We start from the raw sequence: 21,987 nt of genomic DNA on the forward strand, positions 1-21,987 counted from the left end.
ATTGATGATTTTAAAGGTCACATCTGCCCGCTGTTTACTATAGATGGGTTAGGAGTCAATGAGGCATATTCAACATGGCAGAATACCGACACTAGCAAGTTTGTATATTTTAGTAATTTTCTGAGCTGCTCATGGGTACTTTTCAGTACATTACCCTTGACCACCCACAACATATGACACAGGACATACAAATAAATCCTGATTAAATGCATATCAGATGCTTCCATTTCATAGCTAAACAAAATAGTTTTGGTCCTTCAAGGCTCAGTGCCTCTCAAAATGCTGTGACTTTGTCCCACTCCTCTTTAGTATCGCTCTCTGCCTTTTCCACCTTGATCTCCACCCTGTTCCTCTTAGCGAACAGCTGGCTGATCCCCTGGAAGGTTTTGTTCTTGGTCTCTGGGATGACCGCCCAGATATAGACCAGAGTGATGAAACAGATCACCCCGAAGATGACAAAGCTGTAGGGCCCCAGTCCCTCCTGCAGAAACACAGAGGCACCTCTCAGTGTTGTTCATCACTGACACTTCTCATGAGTAATCCCATTGAGTTTTACATGGGTATGAGGAAATGAGAGACTTTACCACAGTTTCACCTCCAGCCTTATACAGCTCAGGCTTATAAGGAAGCAGTGATCTACTTAATTGCATTTCCTTCCAACTGAATGGAGGAATTAGAAACACTGCCATATGCTCATGGGTTTTCAATTCCACAACCTGATCCTGCTAAATGCATATATTCATATGCAGTGAATGGAAAAGAAAAATGTGGAGAAAAATGTGACTCCCGTAGGATGATGTCCCCCCCACCCCCCACCCCCACCACCACCACCATTTAACACCCATCTGTATGCGTTGATGTCTAACCTCAAGATAGGGGAAGACCAGGCCCACGGTGAAGTTGGAGAGCCAGTGCACGGAGCCGGCGACCATGAAAGCAGCGGGTCTGGAGGACTGTCGGAATATCTCTGTGGTGATGACATAAGGGATCGGGCCTGGAAAGACAGGAGAAAGCAGGTGATGGAGAGAGTGAGCCGGACAACCCTACATCCTCATTGATCTCTCAGCTCAATATTACCGGCATCCTATTTTAATGTCTGCTTCTTTCTGGGAGCCGATATGATGTGGTCAGCAGGTATTGACCACAGTACAACTCATCACAGTTCCCTGTAAACTTTTGTGCGTACTGCAAAAATATATAGTGTCACGATCATGCATTTTATCATCCATCTACAGCTATCAATAGTATATTTGAAGCTCCTAATTAGTATGTGAAAAGGAAAGCAACTAGATAAATGGCACATGGACGCAGGGGAGGTCTTACTTGGTCCAATGGCATGTCCGATGACGTAGATGATTACACACGCAATACTGACATAGGGCATCCAGCTCAGGCCCTCCTGTTTGAGAGAAAGAGAGAAAAAGAGAGAGAGAGAGAGGGGAGAGAGGGAGAGAGAAGGGGGGGAGAGAGAGAGAGGGAGAAAGAGAGGGGGAGAGAGAGGGAGAGAGACAAAGAGAGAGAGCGCAGCTGCTGTAAACTGTGAAATAAATCAGCCAGCTTTATTGGCCTCCGCTGTTTACACGGATTCAAGTATGCAACCGCAGCAGATCCAGCTGCTCAGGAGTTCAATTCCCAAACAGTCCCCAGCTAAACTGTGGCAGTCTGATTTAAAAGGGCCCAGTGTCAGGTGACCAAGCTTTTATGACTGTTTTTGAAAGAGAGCTCTGGCATGGAGTAGGTGTGAGGTTACTGAATGGGCAACGCTTAAATAATAACAGTTGTATGTGTGTTCGGTTGCGTACCTGAAAGTTGAGGGCGATGGTCAGGACAAAACACGCGACACAGCATATCGCGAAGCCAAGGAGAAGCAGCAGCTTCCTGCCCGAGGCCTCCACTATGAATACCTGATAAACAAGATTCATTTTCATCACAGCACTCGGTTCTCACACAGCTCAGCTTTCATCAGGGAGATGCCAACCAGGAGTGACTGTTTGGAGCAAAATGAGCAGAGGGACAAGTTGTGCTCAAAAAAGGTGAGGAGAAAGGTGTGAACCTTACCGCTGCAACGGTCATGAAGACATTCACGCTTCCTGTTCCAACTGTCACAAACTGTATGTCATTCTCCTTCACACCAGCAGAGAGGAAGATGCTGTCTGCATAATAGTAAATCTGTGGGGGGAGCAATGATTAAGTTTTAGTTACACTTACAATGAGTTACATTTTCAGAGGAGGAACTTTGGCTCTTGGTTTAGTTGCACATTTCAAATCATATTGTGCCATGGTAAAGCATATCCCTCATTTTTAAAATACTGACAAATTGACCTCCGGTTGTTGTGAATAATCACACACCATAACCTCTCGCCACCCCACACTGGATTTGAACCCAGAGAGTTCTAGAATTAGAAAGGTTATGGGGGCATGACCTTGTGACAGAGATCAGTCAGGGTCTTCCTGTTGAAACAGCAGGCGCTGTGTCCACCCACAGGTAGTCCACCCACACTCACCGCGTTGACTCCGGACAGCTGCTGGCCCATGTTCATGATGATGATGGAGATAAGCTGCCAGCGCAGCGAGCGGAAGGACAGGAGGTTAAGGATGGACAGACGCCCCTCCGTCCTCTCCGACTGGTCCTCCTCACGCATCTCAGACAGCTCCTCGTCCACGTCGTCCCAGCCACGCACGCGCTGCAGAGCTTCAGAGGAGTACAAGGAAGTTAGGATCACTAAGATGATGCACAACTGAGTCAACACTAAATTCAGGGTAGCGCGTGCCACATGTGCCATATCCCAGGCCATTATGCAGGTTAGATTAGATTGAAAACAGTACTGGTTGGGCTCGTTGGTATGAAATAGAACTCTTTAGTCTTTTTAAGGCATGGAGCACAAGGTGGCCACTGCACCACCACGCCTTAGCAGGTTTCCACTGGAAAGTGTATTACCTTTCCTGGCTGCGTGCTCGTCTCCTTTCTGGATAAGCAGGTAGCGTGGGCTCTCAGGGAAGAAGGGCAGCAGCAGGAGCTCCAGCACCGCCGGGACCCCAGTGAGGGCCAGCATGATGGGCCAGCCTGGGAAGAGGGGTGAGAGGGGTGACAAAGTGCAGGAAGTGACCCAACTACTGCAGGGGCTCTGCAGCAGTCAGGGCCCCCAGCTTAGCAGGCTTACAGAGGCCTACGAAGGCCCGTCTGGCACAGATCAGGCACCGGTGCAAATCCATCATCCACACTGCGGTTTGTGGGAAACATCTGGTTGTGGCTTAGTGAGTCACATTAATGTAGGAAGAGGGTTTCACAGGGACTAAGTCATATAACCGAAATGTACACAGGGTGTTTGCGTTTGGATCATTGTTGTTATTGGCTCACCTCCAACACAGACATTTTTACTTTCCATAGAAATAATCACTTCCCTGTCAAACTAGTCCCCACTTCAAACCACAAATTTTTCTGATGGCCAATTAAATCCTCTCATTCCAATTAAATACTTACTGTACTGTTTACATATCTTTAGGAATTTGGAACAGTATGACAGGGACAAATACCAGCAGTGGACTCAAAATACTGCATGGTTTATATTTTCTCCATTAAACGGTCAAACCTGAATAATGCAGGACCGATGCCACTCTAATTACAAAGTCTTTGAAAACAAATGTAGAGGGTTTCAAATTATCTTTTAAATAAGAGCTGGAACTCAGCACTCAGAGACATACTGTACCTTCTCGGTTGCCCAAGATATACCGTATGCCAAACACTTGGGCAGTAAGGATGCCAATGGTGATGAAAAGCTGGGGCACTATGCCAATGGCACCCCTTAGATTTTTCGGTGCGAGTTCCCCCAAGTACATGGGCACCACATTGGAAGAGAGGCCTGGAAAAACACAGACATGGGCATCATTCCTCTAGCCTCAATCCATTTAATCTCAGCTGCCAACGGATAACTCTGCCACGTGTTCATCTGAGTCAAACAAACCTGCACAGATGCCCACTAAAAAGCGGGCGACAATGATCATCTCGTAGGAGTTGGCCACCTCACTCAACCCCATCATTATCGCAGGGACTATGGAGAAGATGTTGTTGAAGAGGAGGGTTCCTTTTCTGACAAGGAAAAATAAACAAGTGACACAGAGGAGCCACATATCACAAATGCTGATCTGCTTGATGAGGTGGATAGATATCACAGATTTATGGATTTGACCAGAATGCTACTATCAAAATGATAGTAAACTACAGAGTCGGCTGGACTGCAATGAATAATCACTACGGTATATTTACTAAGGTACATTTTTGTTATGCTCTTTACCTTCCTAATTTGTTGACCAAAGGGCCTACCATGAGAGATCCAAAGAACCCTCCAAGCGGGTACATTGAGACAGTCAGGGACCACAGGAGGGTCAGGAGGCTGCTGTCCATTACTGCTCCATAGCGAAGTTCATATGCATGCTGGTAGAACATCTTCATGTACTTTAAGACAGAGCCAAGAAATCAGCACTTGCCAAGAAAGCCAGACCAATAATAATGAAGTGCCTATCAAGATCAATTTTAATAAGGAGTGTAATATTACTGGGGTCGGGGAGTTGACCACTGCAACATTGTAACCATACTGGAAAGAGGAGCCAAAAGTGGAGACGAGTGTTGCCAATGCCAAGACAAGAGTCAGCCTCTGGAGAACACAGTGAACAGGAATCCATAATTTACAAGTGGAACAGGTCAATTACATGGTAAGGGGGTAAGGGACACCAAAAATCATCCCTTCCTTTAGTATCTGGCTGTGTTAATGGGTTTTGACAGAACACTACATGTCACATAAAACACCACAGCAACACATTTTCTTTGTCTTTTTTATTTTGTTTAAAAAAAATGCATATTTATGAGCATTTATAGTTGCTTTTAGTTTATCAATTCATAATTATTTAGAAGGCTTACTTCTTTCCTCTCGGCTCGCTCTCCCGTTTTCTCCATGTTTCTGAGACGTCTCTCTGTTGTTTGAAAACAGCTTCTCGTGACAGGCAAGGTTTAAGGTGAACCTTGGACTTTGTATCAAACACTCTTCCATAAACTACCCCTGCAACGCGTTTCCCTGATCTTCAGATATGTGTTAAGCACGCTCACATATTACATTAGTAGCAGGTGTATTGACCAGTTTCCCAAACAAATGTAAAGTCTAACTAGAATATGCATTTCCTGAAGGAAATACCAGTGCATGAAATGTAAAAGTAAGAAGTAAGGAAAGAAGAGTGAACAAGAGTGAAAGAAGAAAGGAATGAAGAGTGAACAACAATGGCTATGGATAAAGACAGTAAAGAGAGAATGAAGAGGGAAAATACTGAAAGAAGGAGAGAAAATGGAGTGAGGCAGAGAGGTGGAGCGTGAGAAAGAGGAGTTGGAAAGGGATAGAAAAAAACAAGTGGATGGAGGTTCTACAGAGAGAGGGAATGAGTGCAAATAGGAAAGAGAATGGACTGGAGGAAGGAGATGTTTGAATGATGTTTGAATGATGATGATAGGAGATATAGACATGGCATGGAGGAAGTAAAGGAAATGGACGGTAGGATAGAGGACTGTAAAGTCAAAAATGGCTGACAAAAAAGTTGAAAAAAGTGTAAGAATTGATGGACAGAGTAATTGAAAGAAGAAAGTATAGAAGAGTGAACAGGAGCGGATAATGAGATAAAGAGAGAGTGAAGAGGTAAAATATTGAAAGAAGGAACGAAAAATGGAGTGAAGCAGAGAGATGGAGTGTGAGAGAAAATAGACTGAGAGGTATAGAGAGAAAGATGGAGAGATGGAGAGAAACACAATGGCCCAATGTAAGTCAATGGGAGAAATTGCATTAGTTTTTCTTAATATCTTAAAAAGTACAGTACAAAGTTCAGAAAAATGAAAAATACATAGCATAAGTGACCTACGCAACAAAGTTTGAATGAAGTTGAGCGGTTCGTGCTGAATTAAGCGCAGAAGTTTGGTACAAAGAATAAGAAGAAGAAGAAGAAGAAGAATTAGAGGAGAATATTTGAGGAACAGAGATGAAGTTTTTTTCCCTTTAACTGAGATCATTAGGAGAGGAGAAACCCACAATTTCAGCACTATCTGCTGAGGGACCTGAGAGCAGCAATTTAAAGAGGGTTCTGATTTGCCACATTCTCCCCTCAAGCAGTTTTGCAACTGCAGCAGTTTGCAGCACATGTTACAGGCATGTTGGAGGCATCATCTCGTGGCAAACAAGCCCTTAACCAAAAGCACACGCTTTAGGTACAGTACATCCCTCTTCCTGTGCCCTTCGCCCCAACACTGCAGCTCTAAAGCCTGTTTGACTGACTGGCTGTCTTGCTGGGCTTGTGCACTTGATCCTACTGCGGAGGCAATCCTTTAGAGCCCAGGGGGTGGGGGTTGGGTGGCAGGGTGCCTAAGAGCGGAGATCACCTCCCAGGCGACTGCATCCGTGGACAGGTCTGCCTGTCGAGACTCGAGCCCCTTTGAGGTCCTCTGCTCTGGATGAGGGCCTGGATTTCGCCTTGAGCCATGGCAGCACACTCTAATGCACATCATCCTGCACGTAATTGAATCTCGTGAAGTGACAGCGCTGCCAGGCTGCTTCTGGGACTGAAATAACCTGCGTAGAGCCTGTCTGCAAGCCAGCACGGCTTCCTTTCTATACTTACTTCACTGTAATCGAGTTATATCATAACTCAGCCGCCACGGAGTGAGAACAGAAACATTCAGATGATCATGGGATTTAAGGATGCCAGATGAGGACAGAGCTACAGTTCAAAGCAACCCCTTCCTCCCACTGGCTGACCCCTTCCAAGCTTCATCTGGTTCAAATGACAAAGGAATTATCAAAGCAGACAAGTTCACCAAAATGGCTCTCACAAATTTTGCACATTGTGGAATAATGGCTGTTTCTGTTATTTCAACAGTGCGCATTAAGAGAAATCCTGTGCCATTCTCTTCAGTTAGATGAAAGAAAAAATGTGTCAGAATGCTTCCTACCGCAGACATCAAGACATCATTTTAGTAATTACACAGAATTAAAGGATCTCCAAAACACAGTAGCTCCAAAGATAAAAGCCCTAATTGTGTTCCCTGAAGTAATTGTGGTACTGGTTGGGTGCTCCAAGTGATTTAATGACTGGAAAACAATGACTACAGCAGCCATTTGTGATAGACACATTGTGTGGGGTGATGGCTCCCCCTGCAGGCACACTCTGTTCCCTACACTCAAGTCTATGGAGCATGTTTAGTCATGTGAGATATTTAGTGACTGCATTATGCCCTTCCTGTAGCTTGCAGTGCATAAATCAGAACAGCAGAGGGACAGAAACAGGCCCATTTCACTTGTTCTGGGCAGGGCTGTGGTTTGTGGCTGCGTCTGACGTCTGGGCTGACTCACAAGGATGCTACATCCAGTTTCCATGTGACATGTCAGGTGCCTGCGTGACTCTGCAGTGGGTGTAACTGTGCCCCAAGGGTTACATGGCTGGTGTTCACTGGAGCATGACTCACTCCCACAATATGACTTTCACCATCCCTCTAAAACACAAGCCTGTGTTTTTCATTGTTTGGTATGTCAGCTATGTATTTGGCTAACAAGCTTGTTTATCCTCTAGTCTCTACTCACAGCTGTGCTATTCCTGTTTATTGCTTCCCAGAGACACAGAGCTAGTTTTCCTCACAGTGAAGCCTTTATGAGGATTGTCTTGGTTTACATGTTAATAACTGGATTAATTAGCATGCCAGTCGTCTATGAGTTTCACTGTGACCTTCATCAGCTTGCGCTGTGTGACGCTGACCCACGGGGCTCCGACTGGGCTCTGATGAAGACACCTCATACATGATCCGGCCTGACTGAGACTTCACCAGTCTTTTATGAAGAACCTCGTCAGTGGCCCCTCCTGTACTTCCTGTGGCCGCACTGGATGGCGGCGCTTCTCGACTCCTTTCCACAGGAGGAATCAATTGACCCGCCGCCTCATTATATAAGCCTTTAAAGAAACTGTGAGGTGAAGAGGGCAGTTGCTGTAATTGAACAATTAATCAATGTCAGTTACTAAAGAAGAACCATTGCCTTTCGGTGAAATTGTGCTTCTCGGTATTGTACAAATAAGGTGACCTTTGCAAGCCTATTGTGTTTTTTTTTTTTTTCTTTCATTTCTGACTTTCTGTTCTCAGGGTACATTAAAAAAAATGTACAGGATGATTGAAGGGGCTAATTAATAGAAATGTCTATGATGAAATACAGGAGTGTAATATTTTCTTTATAAGATGAGGTCATAATTGTAACCAGTGCATTTTTATTTTGACTATTACTTTTCCAGATCGCATTGTACTGTGCATACTTCATGCAGGTATATTCATGTTTGTTGGTTATGAACTATTGTTTTCAGACACTTGCTCTGACTACTGCATGACGACACAATTTAACCTTCAGGGTTTGGTACATTGTGGCTTTGTATTTAAGTGCCATCATTGCAGAATCATTTTTGAATGTTTTGAATACAGGTTTTATATTTATGTGGATTTTGTCAATGGTGTGCTCTAACCTCACTCACTCAGAAGTTAATGAATTAAATGGGCAGGTTGCCCAAAAACAGACTGTGGAGAGGAGCGAGACCTTTAATGGCCCTGATTCGATAAAACGCCACTTTAGTGTCTTCCACCTCTTGCCAACATGCAAACCTGGGCAATGTTTTAACTCTTAGAGGAGGGACATCGCGGGAGCGTCTGTTGGTCTCTGGTGTCCTTAAGGTGTCCTTGTTTTACACTCCATCAACACAAGCTGGCTCCAGTTGCTTCCGCCCATCCCGACACTTTACCCTTCCGCTCACATTGCCGGTGTGACTGCAGATGGTGCAAGGGTTATCCACAGTGGCTGTCGGACGGTGTACATATCAATTACAGAGTTACAGCTAGATCAGTTACATACAGTAAATACATAAATAAATATACTCTGCCCTTTCAAGTAAAGGTGGTTTTAAACAGAATCTGGTCAATGAAGCTGAAATTCTTAGACTTCAGGTTTCGTAAGTGACAGTAGCTACGTGATGAACATGCATTGACAGCAAAGTTCTCTGAAGTTGTGAGCTGCATGCTGAATTCCTATGCTGAGCACCTAGTGTGTGGGTGAGAAAATGGGATAAGGGCTTCTTCGCACATTCACCATTCCTGACAACGGAGCTACTTTCAACTTGTTTATCTGTCCACACACACACACACACACACTTACCTAAGAACAAACGCAGGCTTGAGTGCCTTTTCACGGAGCGAAATCTGCAGATCGATGGACCAACCTACTGCTCACCACACCACCTCCTCCACCTCCTCCTCCTCCCTGTTGGAGCTGGCCTGGCCAAGTGCAGCAGTCTCAGCACCAACCGGTCAGCAGGGGTCTCTATTCAGCCAGCGTCGGCTCGCCCTCCTGCAGTGCAGCACTGCAGGGCCCCGCATCTCCATTCTTCCTCTCTAACTGCTCATTAATCTTATTGATTGCGCCTGGGTGTCCCGCACTACTCCCCCCTTCTCAGCATATCTAGGTCCGGGGCCAAACACCAGGGCACGGCTGCCTTATTATTAACAATAGTTTCAGGTTAATGACTAAGGAATTTGAAGCATTAGCAAAGTGTGACCATTCCTGCATGCAGAAGACCACGAGCGGGCCTCAGCATCTCCGTACAGTCAAGGAGGATTAACCCGGCCCTTGTGTTGTTAACAAACTGATTCCCGCTTTCATGCTGTTTATGATTAATTTGTAGTGTGCACTTGGTACAGTATATGGGATAGAGGTCCGTTTTACATCCTCTGCAGTAGAAATGCGTGGGACTACCTCTAGAGGAACCTTCTTGCAGGTAAGAGTGTGGTGACGTCACTGTGACCCTGGCCCACTGTGGAATGCTGGGCAGCTAGTGGCTCCTGGCTTCACTCGGCACACTGAGTTCTGGAGGCAGCTCCCTCTCCCTGGACCACAGATCAGAGCAGGGCATCCAGGAGGACCGAGGCTAACAGCTGCAAGCCATGGGACCTAAGCCAGAGGTGGTGGAGAGGGGGAGTTTCAAACATACAGGAGCCTGATGAAGGGGGGGGGGGCAGGCAGGAAGGTGTCAGGGTGGGTAGGTTCATCCAAGCCATCAGCACTACTCACTGCTACCAAGTGAATCATTAGGATGGCTTTCAAAAGCCAGCCTTAATGATAATGATGATGATGAGCATCATTAACAGTTCTCTTTCACGGCAGGCTTTTGTGTTCTTGCCAGTGCAACTTTTAGCTCATACAGAGAGCAGCGAATAGTCTTCCATACTTTATACCCTCAATGTGTATAATTCTGAGGTGGGCAGCTCCTCCTACTTCCCTGGTTCCCTTTCATTCACATATTCTTTCCACAATTGTTATGACAACACTACAACAAAGCTAATTAATGATCTAAGCTCATTAAAATCGCACATGATTTTCATTACACCCTTTTTTTAATGGTCATCAACATTTACAACTCCTCCACCCTGCCTCCAACTATGTGATGTCTCCAAAATGAACACTCCACTCCACTCATTCTCTCTGCAGACCCAACCACTGCTCACTCTTCCAGGTCAGAACCTTCAGTACTCCACTGTCACATTTAGTCATGATTGTATGATACTTTCTTCGTATCACAATTTGACTGACTACTAAACTTTGAATCACCTTTTTTGAAAAATAAAAAACAACAACTTTGTTTTCAAGCTTCCCTTTTAGTTCATGCTGCGATGCAAAAGAGTACAGGGTGAGAGAATCGGAGTCCATTGAGAATTGAACTGTTCCGACTTTCAGTGTTTGGGCAAAGACAGTGCAGAGTTGAGGATCTGGGCGCTTATGCAAGGCAAATTTGTTAGGGGACCAAGATGGAGACGGAGAGAGAGGGGGGAACTGAATATTTCATCATCAAAGCAGGGAAGGCAAGTTCCAGAACTGAATAGAATTCCCATTAGGGTGAGCAGAAATACACAAACAGATATAATGCAGTCTGGTTAGGAAAACTGCACCAGAGATGACAATCCTATCTGGTTTAAGAACCAAATGAGAGGAATGGGTATTTGCATGTGCTTCGTCTAAGGAAAACTACTTTAAAAATACACATCAGCTGTTTATTTGTAACAGTCTTTCGACACCGCCTTCCTTGTACAGGCATCTTACAACACAAGCCGTCAGCTATTTTTAACACTATTCTTATTAGAATAGTCTCAGTCTTGTGACACAGTGGGCTGGTATTTCAAGTCACAAGGACTGGTTGACAAACGACTGCACCCTAGGATATGTGCAGAAATGCCACTGTGGGTCAAATGGCTCGAGCGCCTTATTTATCTGTTCACGATTCCTTCACCACCAACCTACATCTGCCCCTATCAGACAGAAAACCTGACTTCTGTAAGCCACTTCCCTTTTGTGTCTTCCTTCTGTTCTTGAAGTTCCTGTTAGTTAGAACTGAGGGTGACATTATGGCTCGTGGTGTGAAGCTGTAGGAGCTCAAATATGTTAAAGATAGACGATAGAGAGAGCAAGAGAAAGAGAGATAGCGCAGAAGAGACACTTCAGGTCCTGCTCTGTATGCATAGAGGGCTATCCAGCGCTGGGGTGCATTCCAAAGCAGGCGTTCTCTACAACACTGAGCTCTAATACTTGGGGGGAGATTACTTGGTGCTTCACAGTAATTACTATCCCTGTTCAGTGCTCCAGCCTCCTCCTCCACTCCCGAGCGGGTCTGTTCGCCATAGTGGTGCACACTCATCCAAGACACTGCAATGCTCTCAGGCTTTGTTAAGACAAGGTTGGTCAAGTATAGCCACAGGGGACTTATAGCTTAATCTTAAACCAAACTAGATTACGCCATTTTTACATGTATGGAATAATAGACTGCTTTATTTGAAGTCATATTCTATTACGCCGGTGTACACATGTATGTATGTGTGTGTGTGTGTGTGTGTGTGTGTGTGTGTGTGTGTGTGCGTGTGTGTGTATACACACAACTGCAATCAGAGCATAGTACAGAACATCTGACAAAGGCTCATTTTTCCACTGCTCTCACGAGTCAAACAAGGATGGTGCCACATCTGAGCAAAGATTAGTGGAAGTTGTATCTAAATTAGACACTGTGTATGAATAGAAATGTAACACATGACATGACTGACTAAACCACATGATGGTATTTATGTAAACAACTACTAAGACCCTCAAGACATGCATAAATAATATGGCCACACTTTTCTACAGACCATATTTAGTATGATACATCACATGACTGATTTGTGTTCTCAGGGCAGCAAATGAAAACTCAAATCAGTTTCATTTACACATTGTTTGCATAGACTACTGTCAAACTCTACAAGATCATCATCTTGTATGCCGACTGTGTACAGTACTAGAACCACATTGGTCACAGAAAAACCCACTCCCTATCCGCCCTGCTCGAGCTAAGAGGAAAGAGGAAGAGGCCTCCATTTAAGGCTGAAGCAGTACAGAAAAACCCACGGGATACGTGTCAAGTTAAAAAGACCCAGAGAGAGACACCTTGTTTGTTCGTTATATCAAAACAGAGCCATACAAAAGTGCTCCACTACCCTCATAATGTAAAGTGCATTTGTGTCCCGACCTTTGTGTGAGTGCAGTCTATCCATTAATCCTTAAAGGCACTTGCCGAGATGAATGTGGGGAGCAGAGGGAGTTGGGTATGGGGGCTTACGGATAAGAGTCGATTCCACCCTTCCCTCTCCCTCTGTCTCCCTGTTTATTTAGTTCATCTCTCTCTCTCTCTTTCTCTCTCTCCCTCCCTCTCTCTCTTCTTTGTATTGTTGCGGAGAGCTACCAAGTCAATACACCCCATTTCCTGCTGTCTGTCTCAGTCCTTGTCCAACCACCGGTGGGTGCCGTTGTCCTCTGCGTGTGAGGGGGTGTCGGGGCCGTCATTGCGCTGGGACTCTGCACCTCGCGCCCTGGCCTGGCCTCTGCAGCAGAGGAAGTTGGCTAGTCGGACTCTCACGGGCTGGGTGCACAGCACAAACATGATGCAGTTGGCAGCTCCCTGGAAAGTGTTTCCGACGCCCTGAAGGAAAAAACGAGTGGAGGTGTGGAGGAGTGAAGAGGAGGGGGGAAAGAGAGAGAATTCAATAAAGAGTCCTCTGAAAGTGAATTACAGTGTGATTAGACTGAGTTAACACACGCAGAGTACAGAGGATGCTTTGTGGTATATGAACGAGCTGAATGAGCCGGGTGAGTGTGTGGTAGCTTAACGTAGATAAACACTCACATGTAAGGTGACCAGGACGGGATTCTGCCGTGCCGGGGAGTCGACCAGCATGAGAATGAAGCGCACGGTGCTCCAGATGCGCAGGAAGATGAAGATGATGGGGATGAGGGTCAGCTTGCGATCCGCCATGGATGTCACCGAGTTAGACATGGGGCTGCTGGCCAGGATGGGTCGATATTCTGAGAGAGCTGCATGCTGGGAAGGGGGAAAAAGAAATGAAACCTGTGGTGTGGTTTTAGCACATGTCTTAACCAAAATGTGATTTGCAATCTCATTTAGCTGCTTTTCAAGCTCCTTTACTCAAACGATGCAAATCTGTATGACTCATTCTGCCCTACCAAGAGGATTCAGCCCTGCACAGACATCTGAAGTAAACACATCTACAAAAACGCTCACATTTAAAAGGCTATTTCCTCTGGAACTTCATATGAAATAGGAATAGTGGCAGCTCGTAAGGCTCTCCAATCAATATGTTCAGTTTAAATTCACAAGAATATACGTGGGTAATAGCACAGACAACTTGTGCCAGAAAGTGCCTTCATCTTGAACAAATTTGAGATATGGGCAGAGAATGATCTCAAGAACATGTGTATGCTGCTGCTGCTGCTGCTACAGTACTCTTTTCCTTTATAGAATGTTTTCAGTTTTCTCAACGGGTAATTCGATTATAGTAAATACATCCTTCCGAACTCTGATCTTGAATAATGCAAGTGTCCAGAACAGCACCATCTAATTCACAATGTGGTGATTTAGACCACTTGATTTGGACCATGCTGATGAATACTGTAGAATTTTGATCACATATCATAGTATCAGGTACACATGTGGGTCGCTTCATCTGAAAGCAACAGAAGCCTCCTGACTGACCATCTTGGATTTGCTTCATACTTTATGTAAATAAACTAGTCTGCAAACTTTTAAGCCTGTATCTTCTTTAGTATCTGAGATACGACGAAGACAAGGGTTGCTAAAAAATACAGTTTGGTTCAAGGTACCAACTTAATTTTTTTTTAATAACTTATTTACTAATTAAAACATGCTCTTGCAACCGTAGCTTCTATTCTAGGAGCTAAAGATATTAATAGTGTAAAAAAATTCAAGCATCTAAGATGAATAGTTCAAAAGTAATGACTTATGGAACTTTTTAGCAACACTCATTTTCTGCAGCAAAATTAGGGCCAGGGCCCCTTTTTAAAGACCCCCACCAAAGAAAGTCAAGTTTTTAACTCTCATGACATGTCCATATGGTGATTTTTATATGATGCACAACCTCGCATAGGCGAAATAATCAGTCAACGCCGCGACTGAGTATTTCCACCTTGGAAGTGCAGTGTACCAACCACTCAAAAACAACAAAAAATCAGACAGCCTGGGTTTCATATGTCACAAACCTAAGGAATCAATCCCGTCAACTTGCCTGTCAGGGGGAGGGGTTTCAAAACGTTTCTCCCTAACAGCACATCTGTATGTTTATCATTTAAATCCAGTCAGAGCTGGTGAGTGGGAGCAAAGTTTATCTGACATTAGCAACACATTATTAACGGTTTGATAGCATAGTCAAGCCAAAGGCAGGTAGATACAGGCAGGGCTAATTTGGCATATTCGTACATCCACGAATACTAAATGAGGCAAAGGTGTAGAGCTACATCCAAGCCATTTAAAGGCCATGAAGGGAATATAAATATATAATTTTGAGGAACAGAGATGAGTTTATAGATGTTGAATCATTGTCAGGAGAGGGACTTTAAAGCCTCTATCCCTCAGAAACTAAGTAAGATACAAGCAGAAAATGTTGCACACTAGTTGTTGGGTTAAATTACATTGTTTTCAAAAAGCATGAAGCAAATCCAAGATGGTCAGTTGAGAATTTTTGCCTAAAATCTTTTGCTTTGACATGGAATTACCCATATAGTCTTCTGTGTAAAAAAAAGTACAAAACTGATATTCCATCTCTATCTCACACCATATTTTATGCTCTTATGACAAAGAGAACACAAGTAAGGCCCCACAAGTATATATCCCCTTTTGAAGGTACTTAGTATATTAGTGTTGTTTAGTTTTTATCATGTATTTCAATGTCGACAAACCCTTCCTATGCTTCTGAACACTTTTGTCACTAAATGTGAGGAACAGCTATGCAGGATCTGTCAGACGCTCTTTTTAATGAGCCTATAAAGAACCCTCTAATCTAATGCCTAATCCTGATAGCCCGTGCTTCAGTCCATCCATACTCACAGCTCGGTGGATGTGATGCTTGATCAGGAGGTAGAGCACCGGTAGCATGACGTAAGCCAGCAACTCCCAGATCTTGCCCGTCAGAAGCATCCACAGCACATGGTCCTCTGCTTTGATGCTGACCCAGCACCAGCCCACAGACACCTCCGAGGCATCGTAGCCAATCTTGTGTAGGCAGAGGGCAGCCACGGTGATACCCAAAGGCACTCCCCAGCTGAACCACAAAAGGAAAAGAAGAGAGGACTTTGCTCAGTTTAGATAATTTGGTAACAAACTGCAGATATGTTTGCCTATGAGGAGCTAAAGGTCCGGTGAAATGGGTAGGCTAAGTTATATTTCAAGCATTTAGAATGTGCAAAGGCTATATTATGTAATGGGGGATATGACATGCTTAGATGCAAGTCAAACTTCGGATAAACGAACACAGCCGTTTTTCCGCTGAAGTAGGACCCATTCTTGACTAAGGATGTATATTTTTAAGAAGTGCATTGATCAGCGCTCTGGAGAAAAAACAAGCTCATGTGTCTGAGGCAGCACTTCTAGGTTATGCAATCACTAACGAGCTATTTCTGAAAACAATAGGCAGAGCACAATATCCCTACCTGACCAAATGAAAATACAGCACCAGACTATCGGCCACTCTCTGACTGGACCTCACGATGAAAATGTAGAGGTAAATCGCGATGGCAACTGTCCAGAAAAAAGAACTTGTGTTGGCAAATGTAGAGATTGCTCCTTGCACGATACAATCCAAGGAGTCTTCGTCAAAAATCTTCCAAACTCCGAAAGAGTACGAGATGGCAGACAATAGGTCAGCGACGGACATGAACACCAGCAGTTTTCTTGGAGTAGTTCTCAAATCTGCCCAAATAATGTAAGTTATTATAATCAACAGAGATCCCAAGAAAGAGAGGGCACAGGATATCAAAATAACAACCTGCTCGTAAACAAACACTTCGGTTCGATTTCCTTCGGCCATAATTCCCTTTTGAATGTGATCTCAAAATCATCTATTTCAGGTGAAAAACAAAGCCGTGTTTTCTCAGGCAATCGGTTGCGTATGCTATGAAGTTTCTGGTAGTAGCAACATAATGTTGCCAAAATATTTCCATAACACTTTCCTTTCTCGAAATCCAAAGCGAGAGGAAAAACAAACCAGGCGGGCTTTAGGCTCAAGGGGCGCTGAAGTGGCAGCCATTGAGGTTGTAAAACGAAAGCCACTTGAAGCGCATTCCAACTGCTTCCAAAATAAAGTAAGAACAGAAAATAATAAATATGAATGCAAAAATGATTCGATCGTTAGCGGACAAGGAAGAGCGTAAAGACCTCCCCTTGAACGTTTAACCCCTCCCGTTTTCGCCATAGAGCAGACCCCATGAGCCAATGTTATTCCAGTAGCTCATGTAACTACCATGACTTGACCTGACCTCAAACACACATATAGACTCAACACCTCCGGTTTTTACCTTTTGAGCTCATAAGTTCTTTATGAAACATCGTAATACCTGACATGCGCCCGAGGGTGTCCTTTCATTGAAGTAGGCCTACCTACCCATTCACGGATAACCTATATATTTAAAAGGAAACAGGAAATACTGTTCATATTTTTGATTTCCAAGCCATAGCTCAGGTAGCCTAATGTATTTAGCATACTCTCTAAATTCTTTTACAGTAATCTAAATATACTGGCTTTTTGACCCTGTTTAGGAGAGAACAATATTTTTATTTTGCAACTCTTGCCCTCTTGGTAAAGTCAAGTCCAATTTTATTTACAGAACACATTTAAACAGCCAAGACTGTCAAAAGTGCTGTACAAGAAGGCCCAATAGAATAACATGGATAAACAGGAAGACGAGTACATACACATGCACATTAAAATATACACATGCAAAACAAAACAACAAAAACAACTTAAATTTGTTCTAAGTCCGGGGTAAGCTCAGGAGTAAAATGGTGTTTTTATCTTGTATTTAAAAATGTCTAAGCAGAATTCCTAACATTGAGGGGAAGGCTAGGACCGTTCACAAAGAAGGCAGGCTTCACCTCTTGTTTTGAGATGAGTTTGGGGAACAACTAACAGCAATTTGTCAGCTGACCACACAAACAACAATCCCTTCACTTTGGCAGAAAAGTGCACTTACATCTATTTGCCATCAGATGGCACAATGTTAAACAGCAACAGAATTCTCTCTGGACACTGCCATACTAATATCTTGATATCTTAAGCTAAGATCCTTTAATGGTTGACTGCCCAATAGAGTAATTATGTTGAAATTGTTGTTCAGACACATAGTTAATACATCTTGTAGCCCTTTAAAATGCTAATAATGTACAATGTGGGTTAGGCAAAGGAACTGCATACAATATTGATTTTCTAACTCAGCATGATCACACAAGACTATGCAGAAGCTTTTTTTAATGGGTCAGAAGATTCTTGGGTCAGAAGAATGGGTCAGACCGTTTTTTGAATGGAGGAAATGGTTCCGTTATATCAGTAACTAAATATCATTAAACCATAATAAGAAATCAGGGGATATTTTTGAAAATATTGTAGTAACTCAAATTTACATTCACCTTCAGAGTAATTTACATAACAATGAACTGCTTACATTTCTTTAACAGACTATGAAGAGAAATGGCATTAACCATTATTTAGGCCATTTTTGGAGGGCTGTTTTTGGCGTCAATGCTTGAGCTCACAGTTGGCTCTGGCAGAGGGAAGAGGAAGAACATTCTCAACCCTCACCAGTACAGCTGTCTGTGTGTGTGTGTGTGTGTGTGTGTGTGTGTGTGTGTGTGTGTGTGTGTGTGTGTGTGTGTGTGTGTGTGTGTGTGTGTCTAGCGCTGAAAAAGCCAGCCTCTACAAAGCAGCTTCAGCAAACAAGGTCCGGCTGCCTTGAGAGGAACAACGCATTAATTTGAGAAAGAGAGTCTAGCCGAGGATGCCACCCTTAAAAAACAGAGTCCCATCACGCTTCCAATCCCATCTGCCAGCCCAGGATTTTGCAGCTCCCATTTTGCTGATGCACCAAGGAAAGAAAAAAAACCATCCCCCTCTCTTTTTTTTCCCTCTTGCAGCAATGCAGTGGCATGGCAAGGGAAAAAAAAGACCTGCAGTGCTCCATCTTGCTGTGCACTGCAGTAAATGCATCATCCCTCAGAAAAGAGAGATAGAGGGGGGGGTGGATCAATGTGTCTCTCTGTCTCTCTGTCCCTCTGTAAGGCTCCGGCATTCTCACTTGACATCACTGCTCTTCACCTCTAGGGCGGGCCCAAATAACATACCCTGTTCTGGCTTTATTCTCACTCATTCATTTTGAATGACTGACCCTCTCCCAAAAAGACTTTGTCATTGGCAGTCCTTTTTGCATCATGCGGTAGTCCAACATGTCTTATGAGGACTCTTTAAATAATTTGAGTCATTTTATTCTATTTCTGTAAGGTTGGCTATATGTCAATCCGTTGACAGTAATTCATTTCCATAGATAATGAGGAATTAACATTTAGTATTGCGTTAGTATTTTGAGGTGAACGTGGCACTGTTGAGTTTGCAAAGTGGACGTGGAATTGCCTTCCACCTTGTCGGATCTTACAACACGCACATTAATATAACTGATGAACATTGTATCCATCGGACATTAAAGCATATTCACACACCAGAAGCCGACCATTTAACATTATAATGACACAACTGTTCAAAAACATTTCCATAATGACCGTACCTTACGTCATGTCTGCAGCTGTCGTTAACACTGATAACACTGATCTTAGAGCAGCTTTACATGGATAGGTAAGATACGTAAGAGGCAGGGTCAGTGAGACAGTGAAACACAGCTAGATGGGGTTGGTTTGTGGTTTTAGTTTTCTTAGCTTAGACAGTTTAACATTGAAAGCATCATGGACATTGTTAACACAAGAATGTCCAGTCATGTAAGGAACTGCGTGATTATTACACAGTACTGTATTCATGATACAGTCTTTGATCCTTTTGATCAAATTATTAATCCACTTCCTGTACTAGCCTACAATGGCTGTGAAAGCTCTGTGGTTAACTGTATCAATATTAGGCCAGTGCTGACAAAATAACCAAACTGCAGACCTAAGATCTGTGATGAAAGACTCTTAGTAGCAGTAAGGGGTAGCCACAGGCAGACTCTAGGATTACACTACAGCCCTTTGCACTTAACATTCAAGGTCACTTGTGGGGAAATCCATCATTATTATGATAATATTTCATCTTAAAGAAGATAGGCATTATTTTCACAGACTACGATACAGCCCCAGAGTTTTATCAGGGCCACCCAGAAAACTGATTATTTGTTTGAGAGGTCAACCAGGATATTCATAGATAGGTGAAGCTATGAGTGGGTAAATGAGTGGCACGATGAAGGTTAGGTGATAGCAGGGGGTGGGTCAGTGGGTTATATTTACCTTTCCCAAGGGATAGGCATCCCCTCACAGGCAATGCATCAGTAATAAGGACAATAGACAATGTATATGTTGAATGATTTATGGCTGACTAGCCATTTTGAAAGCTCCTTTTCAACATAGACTAGTGTTTGCATTCAGCATTTACCTAGTTTCCGTTCCTTTAGTCTGTTGAACAATGTCAAACTAGGTAATATATCATCCATAATGCAGTTTTCTAAGTGATTTGTTTAACTAATGTATTTACTGCCCAAAGGTGTAAAAACTGGCCAAACACGTGGTTCAGGTCATCATGTCCACTGAAACTGAGTGAACATTAAGTTTGTCCCCATAAAACCCGCATTCACACACACAGAAAGTGAGAAGACAAACACACAAAAATGTTTATTGTTTTTTTTATTAGAATTTTAAAAATGAATCACCTGTTAGCATGTGCTCACAGAGAACCACAGGGCATACAGTATGTAGTAGCACTAGGGATGTTTTTCGTCTGGAGGGTACACCGTCAATGTGTCCGCTCCTAGTGCAGGCCTTAAAGGTCAGGCAGTGCTGCCGCTGGTGACGGTTGCTTAACATCACAACAAAAGTAGGCAGTTACATGAGTAACTGAAAGTAGATTGTAACAACGAACACAACACACTACTGATTCACATTTACTCTTGTAGTACTGATTATTTCAATAACTACACTCTGGCATTTATTAGATAACAGATGGTGGTGCTTCATTGCTTTATTGTACCAATCAGCCTGTGTCTACTGTAATAATTCCTTATGAACTTTTTTGTGTCAAATGGACAGGAGCACAACTACTCATGAATGGGGCCCTTGGTAGCTCGGGGGCCTTAGGTGATTGTCTACCTCTGCCTAATGGTAAGTCTGCTTCTGGCTGTGTTCATGATACAGTATGTGACAAGTTTGAAATAAATAATCAAAGATAAATGAATGACAAAAGAAGTTTCCTGTTTATTGTGTAACTATAATTTGTAGCCCACCGTTGCTTTGATGCCTCCCTTTGTGTGGTGCAAACTATGCAGTAAATATGTTGTGTACCCTCTTTGTGCGCCTTTTTAGTGAACGGAGTTACTGCCGAAGCAGGAAATACATACCACACTCTTCTCCTTTTCCCCCTGCCTGTGGCTCTCTGAGGGAGGTGGGTGGGGGAGCTGAGAGATGGGCAGCAGCAGCAGCGGAGGAGGAGGAGTCGTGTGGTGTGCAGGGGGGGAGACGAGGGTGGGGGGCTCACAATGTAAAGAGTTTCTGCGGCAGTATACTTGCTGATTGCTTCGTTCACACTCCTCACAACAACCAGCTAAGACACTGCCAGAGAAACACTCACAGCAGCCGGCGGACTCCCTGTCTGTCCTCGTCCTCCGTCTTCTTTGCTTTGCAACCGCCTTCCCCACAGAGTTTGTCCCACGTGCTGCGTGTTGCGGGTAGGAGACAGAATAGCGCAAATGGGAAAACAACAGAGAGTAATCGCAGGCTCTCAAAGCTTTTCACCCACATGCTTACAGGAGGACGCTTCAGTTGGTTTCCTGATCGGTGTCCATCGCATCTCATGTTACGCTATGTAGACGCTGAGGGAAGACGTCTCGACTTTGCTCCTTTTAACCTACTGGCATGTGATGCACGCGATCAAAAACTGGTCTGCAAGAGGTCAAAAATAACATGGCATTAGAGTCAGACTAAAGAATATTTAGAAAATATATGCTGTAAATGGTAAGTCATCAGCCCTGCAATAAGGACGCAACTTAGACATTTAAGATTCCAGGGGGAATCCAACAAAGCCCCTAAAATCCTCTGCTGCATCCCTCCCGTCTCTAACTGGGCCCGAGCAGTGAGGACAGAACTGCTTTAGTAACTGCTTTGCTTCAGTAACCTTGGGGTTGGCAGTCACAACTGACTTCTATATCACTATCAGGTAACCAACCTCCCTCTAAGAAAACACATGAGATCATGACAGAGTGGTGTTTACACACACACACACACACACACACACACACACACACACACACACACACACACACACACACACACACACACACACACACACACACACACACA

General features: G+C 43.8%; 2 protein-coding genes and 1 long non-coding RNA gene across 3 annotated transcripts; all 3 read right to left on the reverse strand.

Moving 5' to 3' along the window:
• Positions 1-83: 83 nt before the first annotated feature.
• LOC105898947 (solute carrier family 2, facilitated glucose transporter member 5) lies at positions 84-5,189 on the reverse strand. The gene is made up of 12 exons (XM_031566392.2): positions 4,916-5,189; positions 4,554-4,652; positions 4,293-4,453; positions 3,963-4,087; positions 3,708-3,860; positions 2,939-3,064; positions 2,505-2,692; positions 2,059-2,169; positions 1,803-1,904; positions 1,324-1,399; positions 867-994; positions 84-481 (listed from the first exon to the last, which is right to left on the reverse strand). Exons 1-12 carry the CDS (start codon positions 4,949-4,951, stop codon positions 275-277), a joined length of 1,512 nt encoding a protein of 503 aa, XP_031422252.1. The 5' UTR covers positions 4,952-5,189; the 3' UTR covers positions 84-274.
• Positions 5,190-11,846: 6,657 nt separating this feature from the next.
• gpr157 (G protein-coupled receptor 157) lies at positions 11,847-16,941 on the reverse strand. Its single transcript, XM_012826078.3, has 4 exons — positions 16,098-16,941; positions 15,496-15,709; positions 13,261-13,455; positions 11,847-13,056 (listed from the first exon to the last, which is right to left on the reverse strand). The coding sequence occupies exons 1-4, from the start codon at positions 16,472-16,474 to the stop codon at positions 12,853-12,855; spliced, it is 990 nt and encodes a 329-aa protein (XP_012681532.1). The 5' UTR covers positions 16,475-16,941; the 3' UTR covers positions 11,847-12,852.
• A 3,361-nt stretch (positions 16,942-20,302) lies between these two features.
• LOC122132846 lies at positions 20,303-21,929 on the reverse strand. The gene is made up of 2 exons (XR_006152345.1): positions 21,436-21,929; positions 20,303-21,343 (listed from the first exon to the last, which is right to left on the reverse strand). It is a non-coding gene; the product is annotated as an uncharacterized LOC122132846 (long non-coding RNA).
• Between the last annotated feature and the right edge of the window lie 58 nt (positions 21,930-21,987).

Source organism: Clupea harengus, chromosome 4, assembly GCF_900700415.2.
Source record: "Clupea harengus chromosome 4, Ch_v2.0.2, whole genome shotgun sequence".
Taxonomy (NCBI): Eukaryota; Metazoa; Chordata; class Actinopteri; order Clupeiformes; family Clupeidae; genus Clupea; species Clupea harengus.

What these genes read in the sequence shown, in the direction of transcription:
- LOC105898947 (XM_031566392.2), bottom strand. Translation starts at nt 4,951, where the DNA reads ATGGAGAAAACGGGAGAGCGAGCCGAGAGGAAAGAA. An exon ending in TCTTCATGACCGTTGCAGCG is followed by an intron (nt 1,905 to 2,058) that starts GTAAGGTTCACA and finishes CTTGTTTATCAG; the next exon opens with GTATTCATAGTGGAGGCCTC. An exon ending in CCATCGCCCTCAACTTTCAG is followed by an intron (nt 1,400 to 1,802) that starts GTACGCAACCGA and finishes TCTCTCAAACAG; the next exon opens with GAGGGCCTGAGCTGGATGCC.
- gpr157 (XM_012826078.3), bottom strand. Translation starts at nt 16,474, where the DNA reads ATGGCCGAAGGAAATCGAACCGAAGTGTTTGTTTACGAGCAGGTTGTT. An exon ending in AGCATCACATCCACCGAGCT is followed by an intron (nt 13,456 to 15,495) that starts GTGAGTATGGAT and finishes CCCCCTTCCCAG; the next exon opens with CATGCAGCTCTCTCAGAATA. An exon ending in CCGTCCTGGTCACCTTACAT is followed by an intron (nt 13,057 to 13,260) that starts GTGAGTGTTTAT and finishes TTTTTCCTTCAG; the next exon opens with GGCGTCGGAAACACTTTCCA.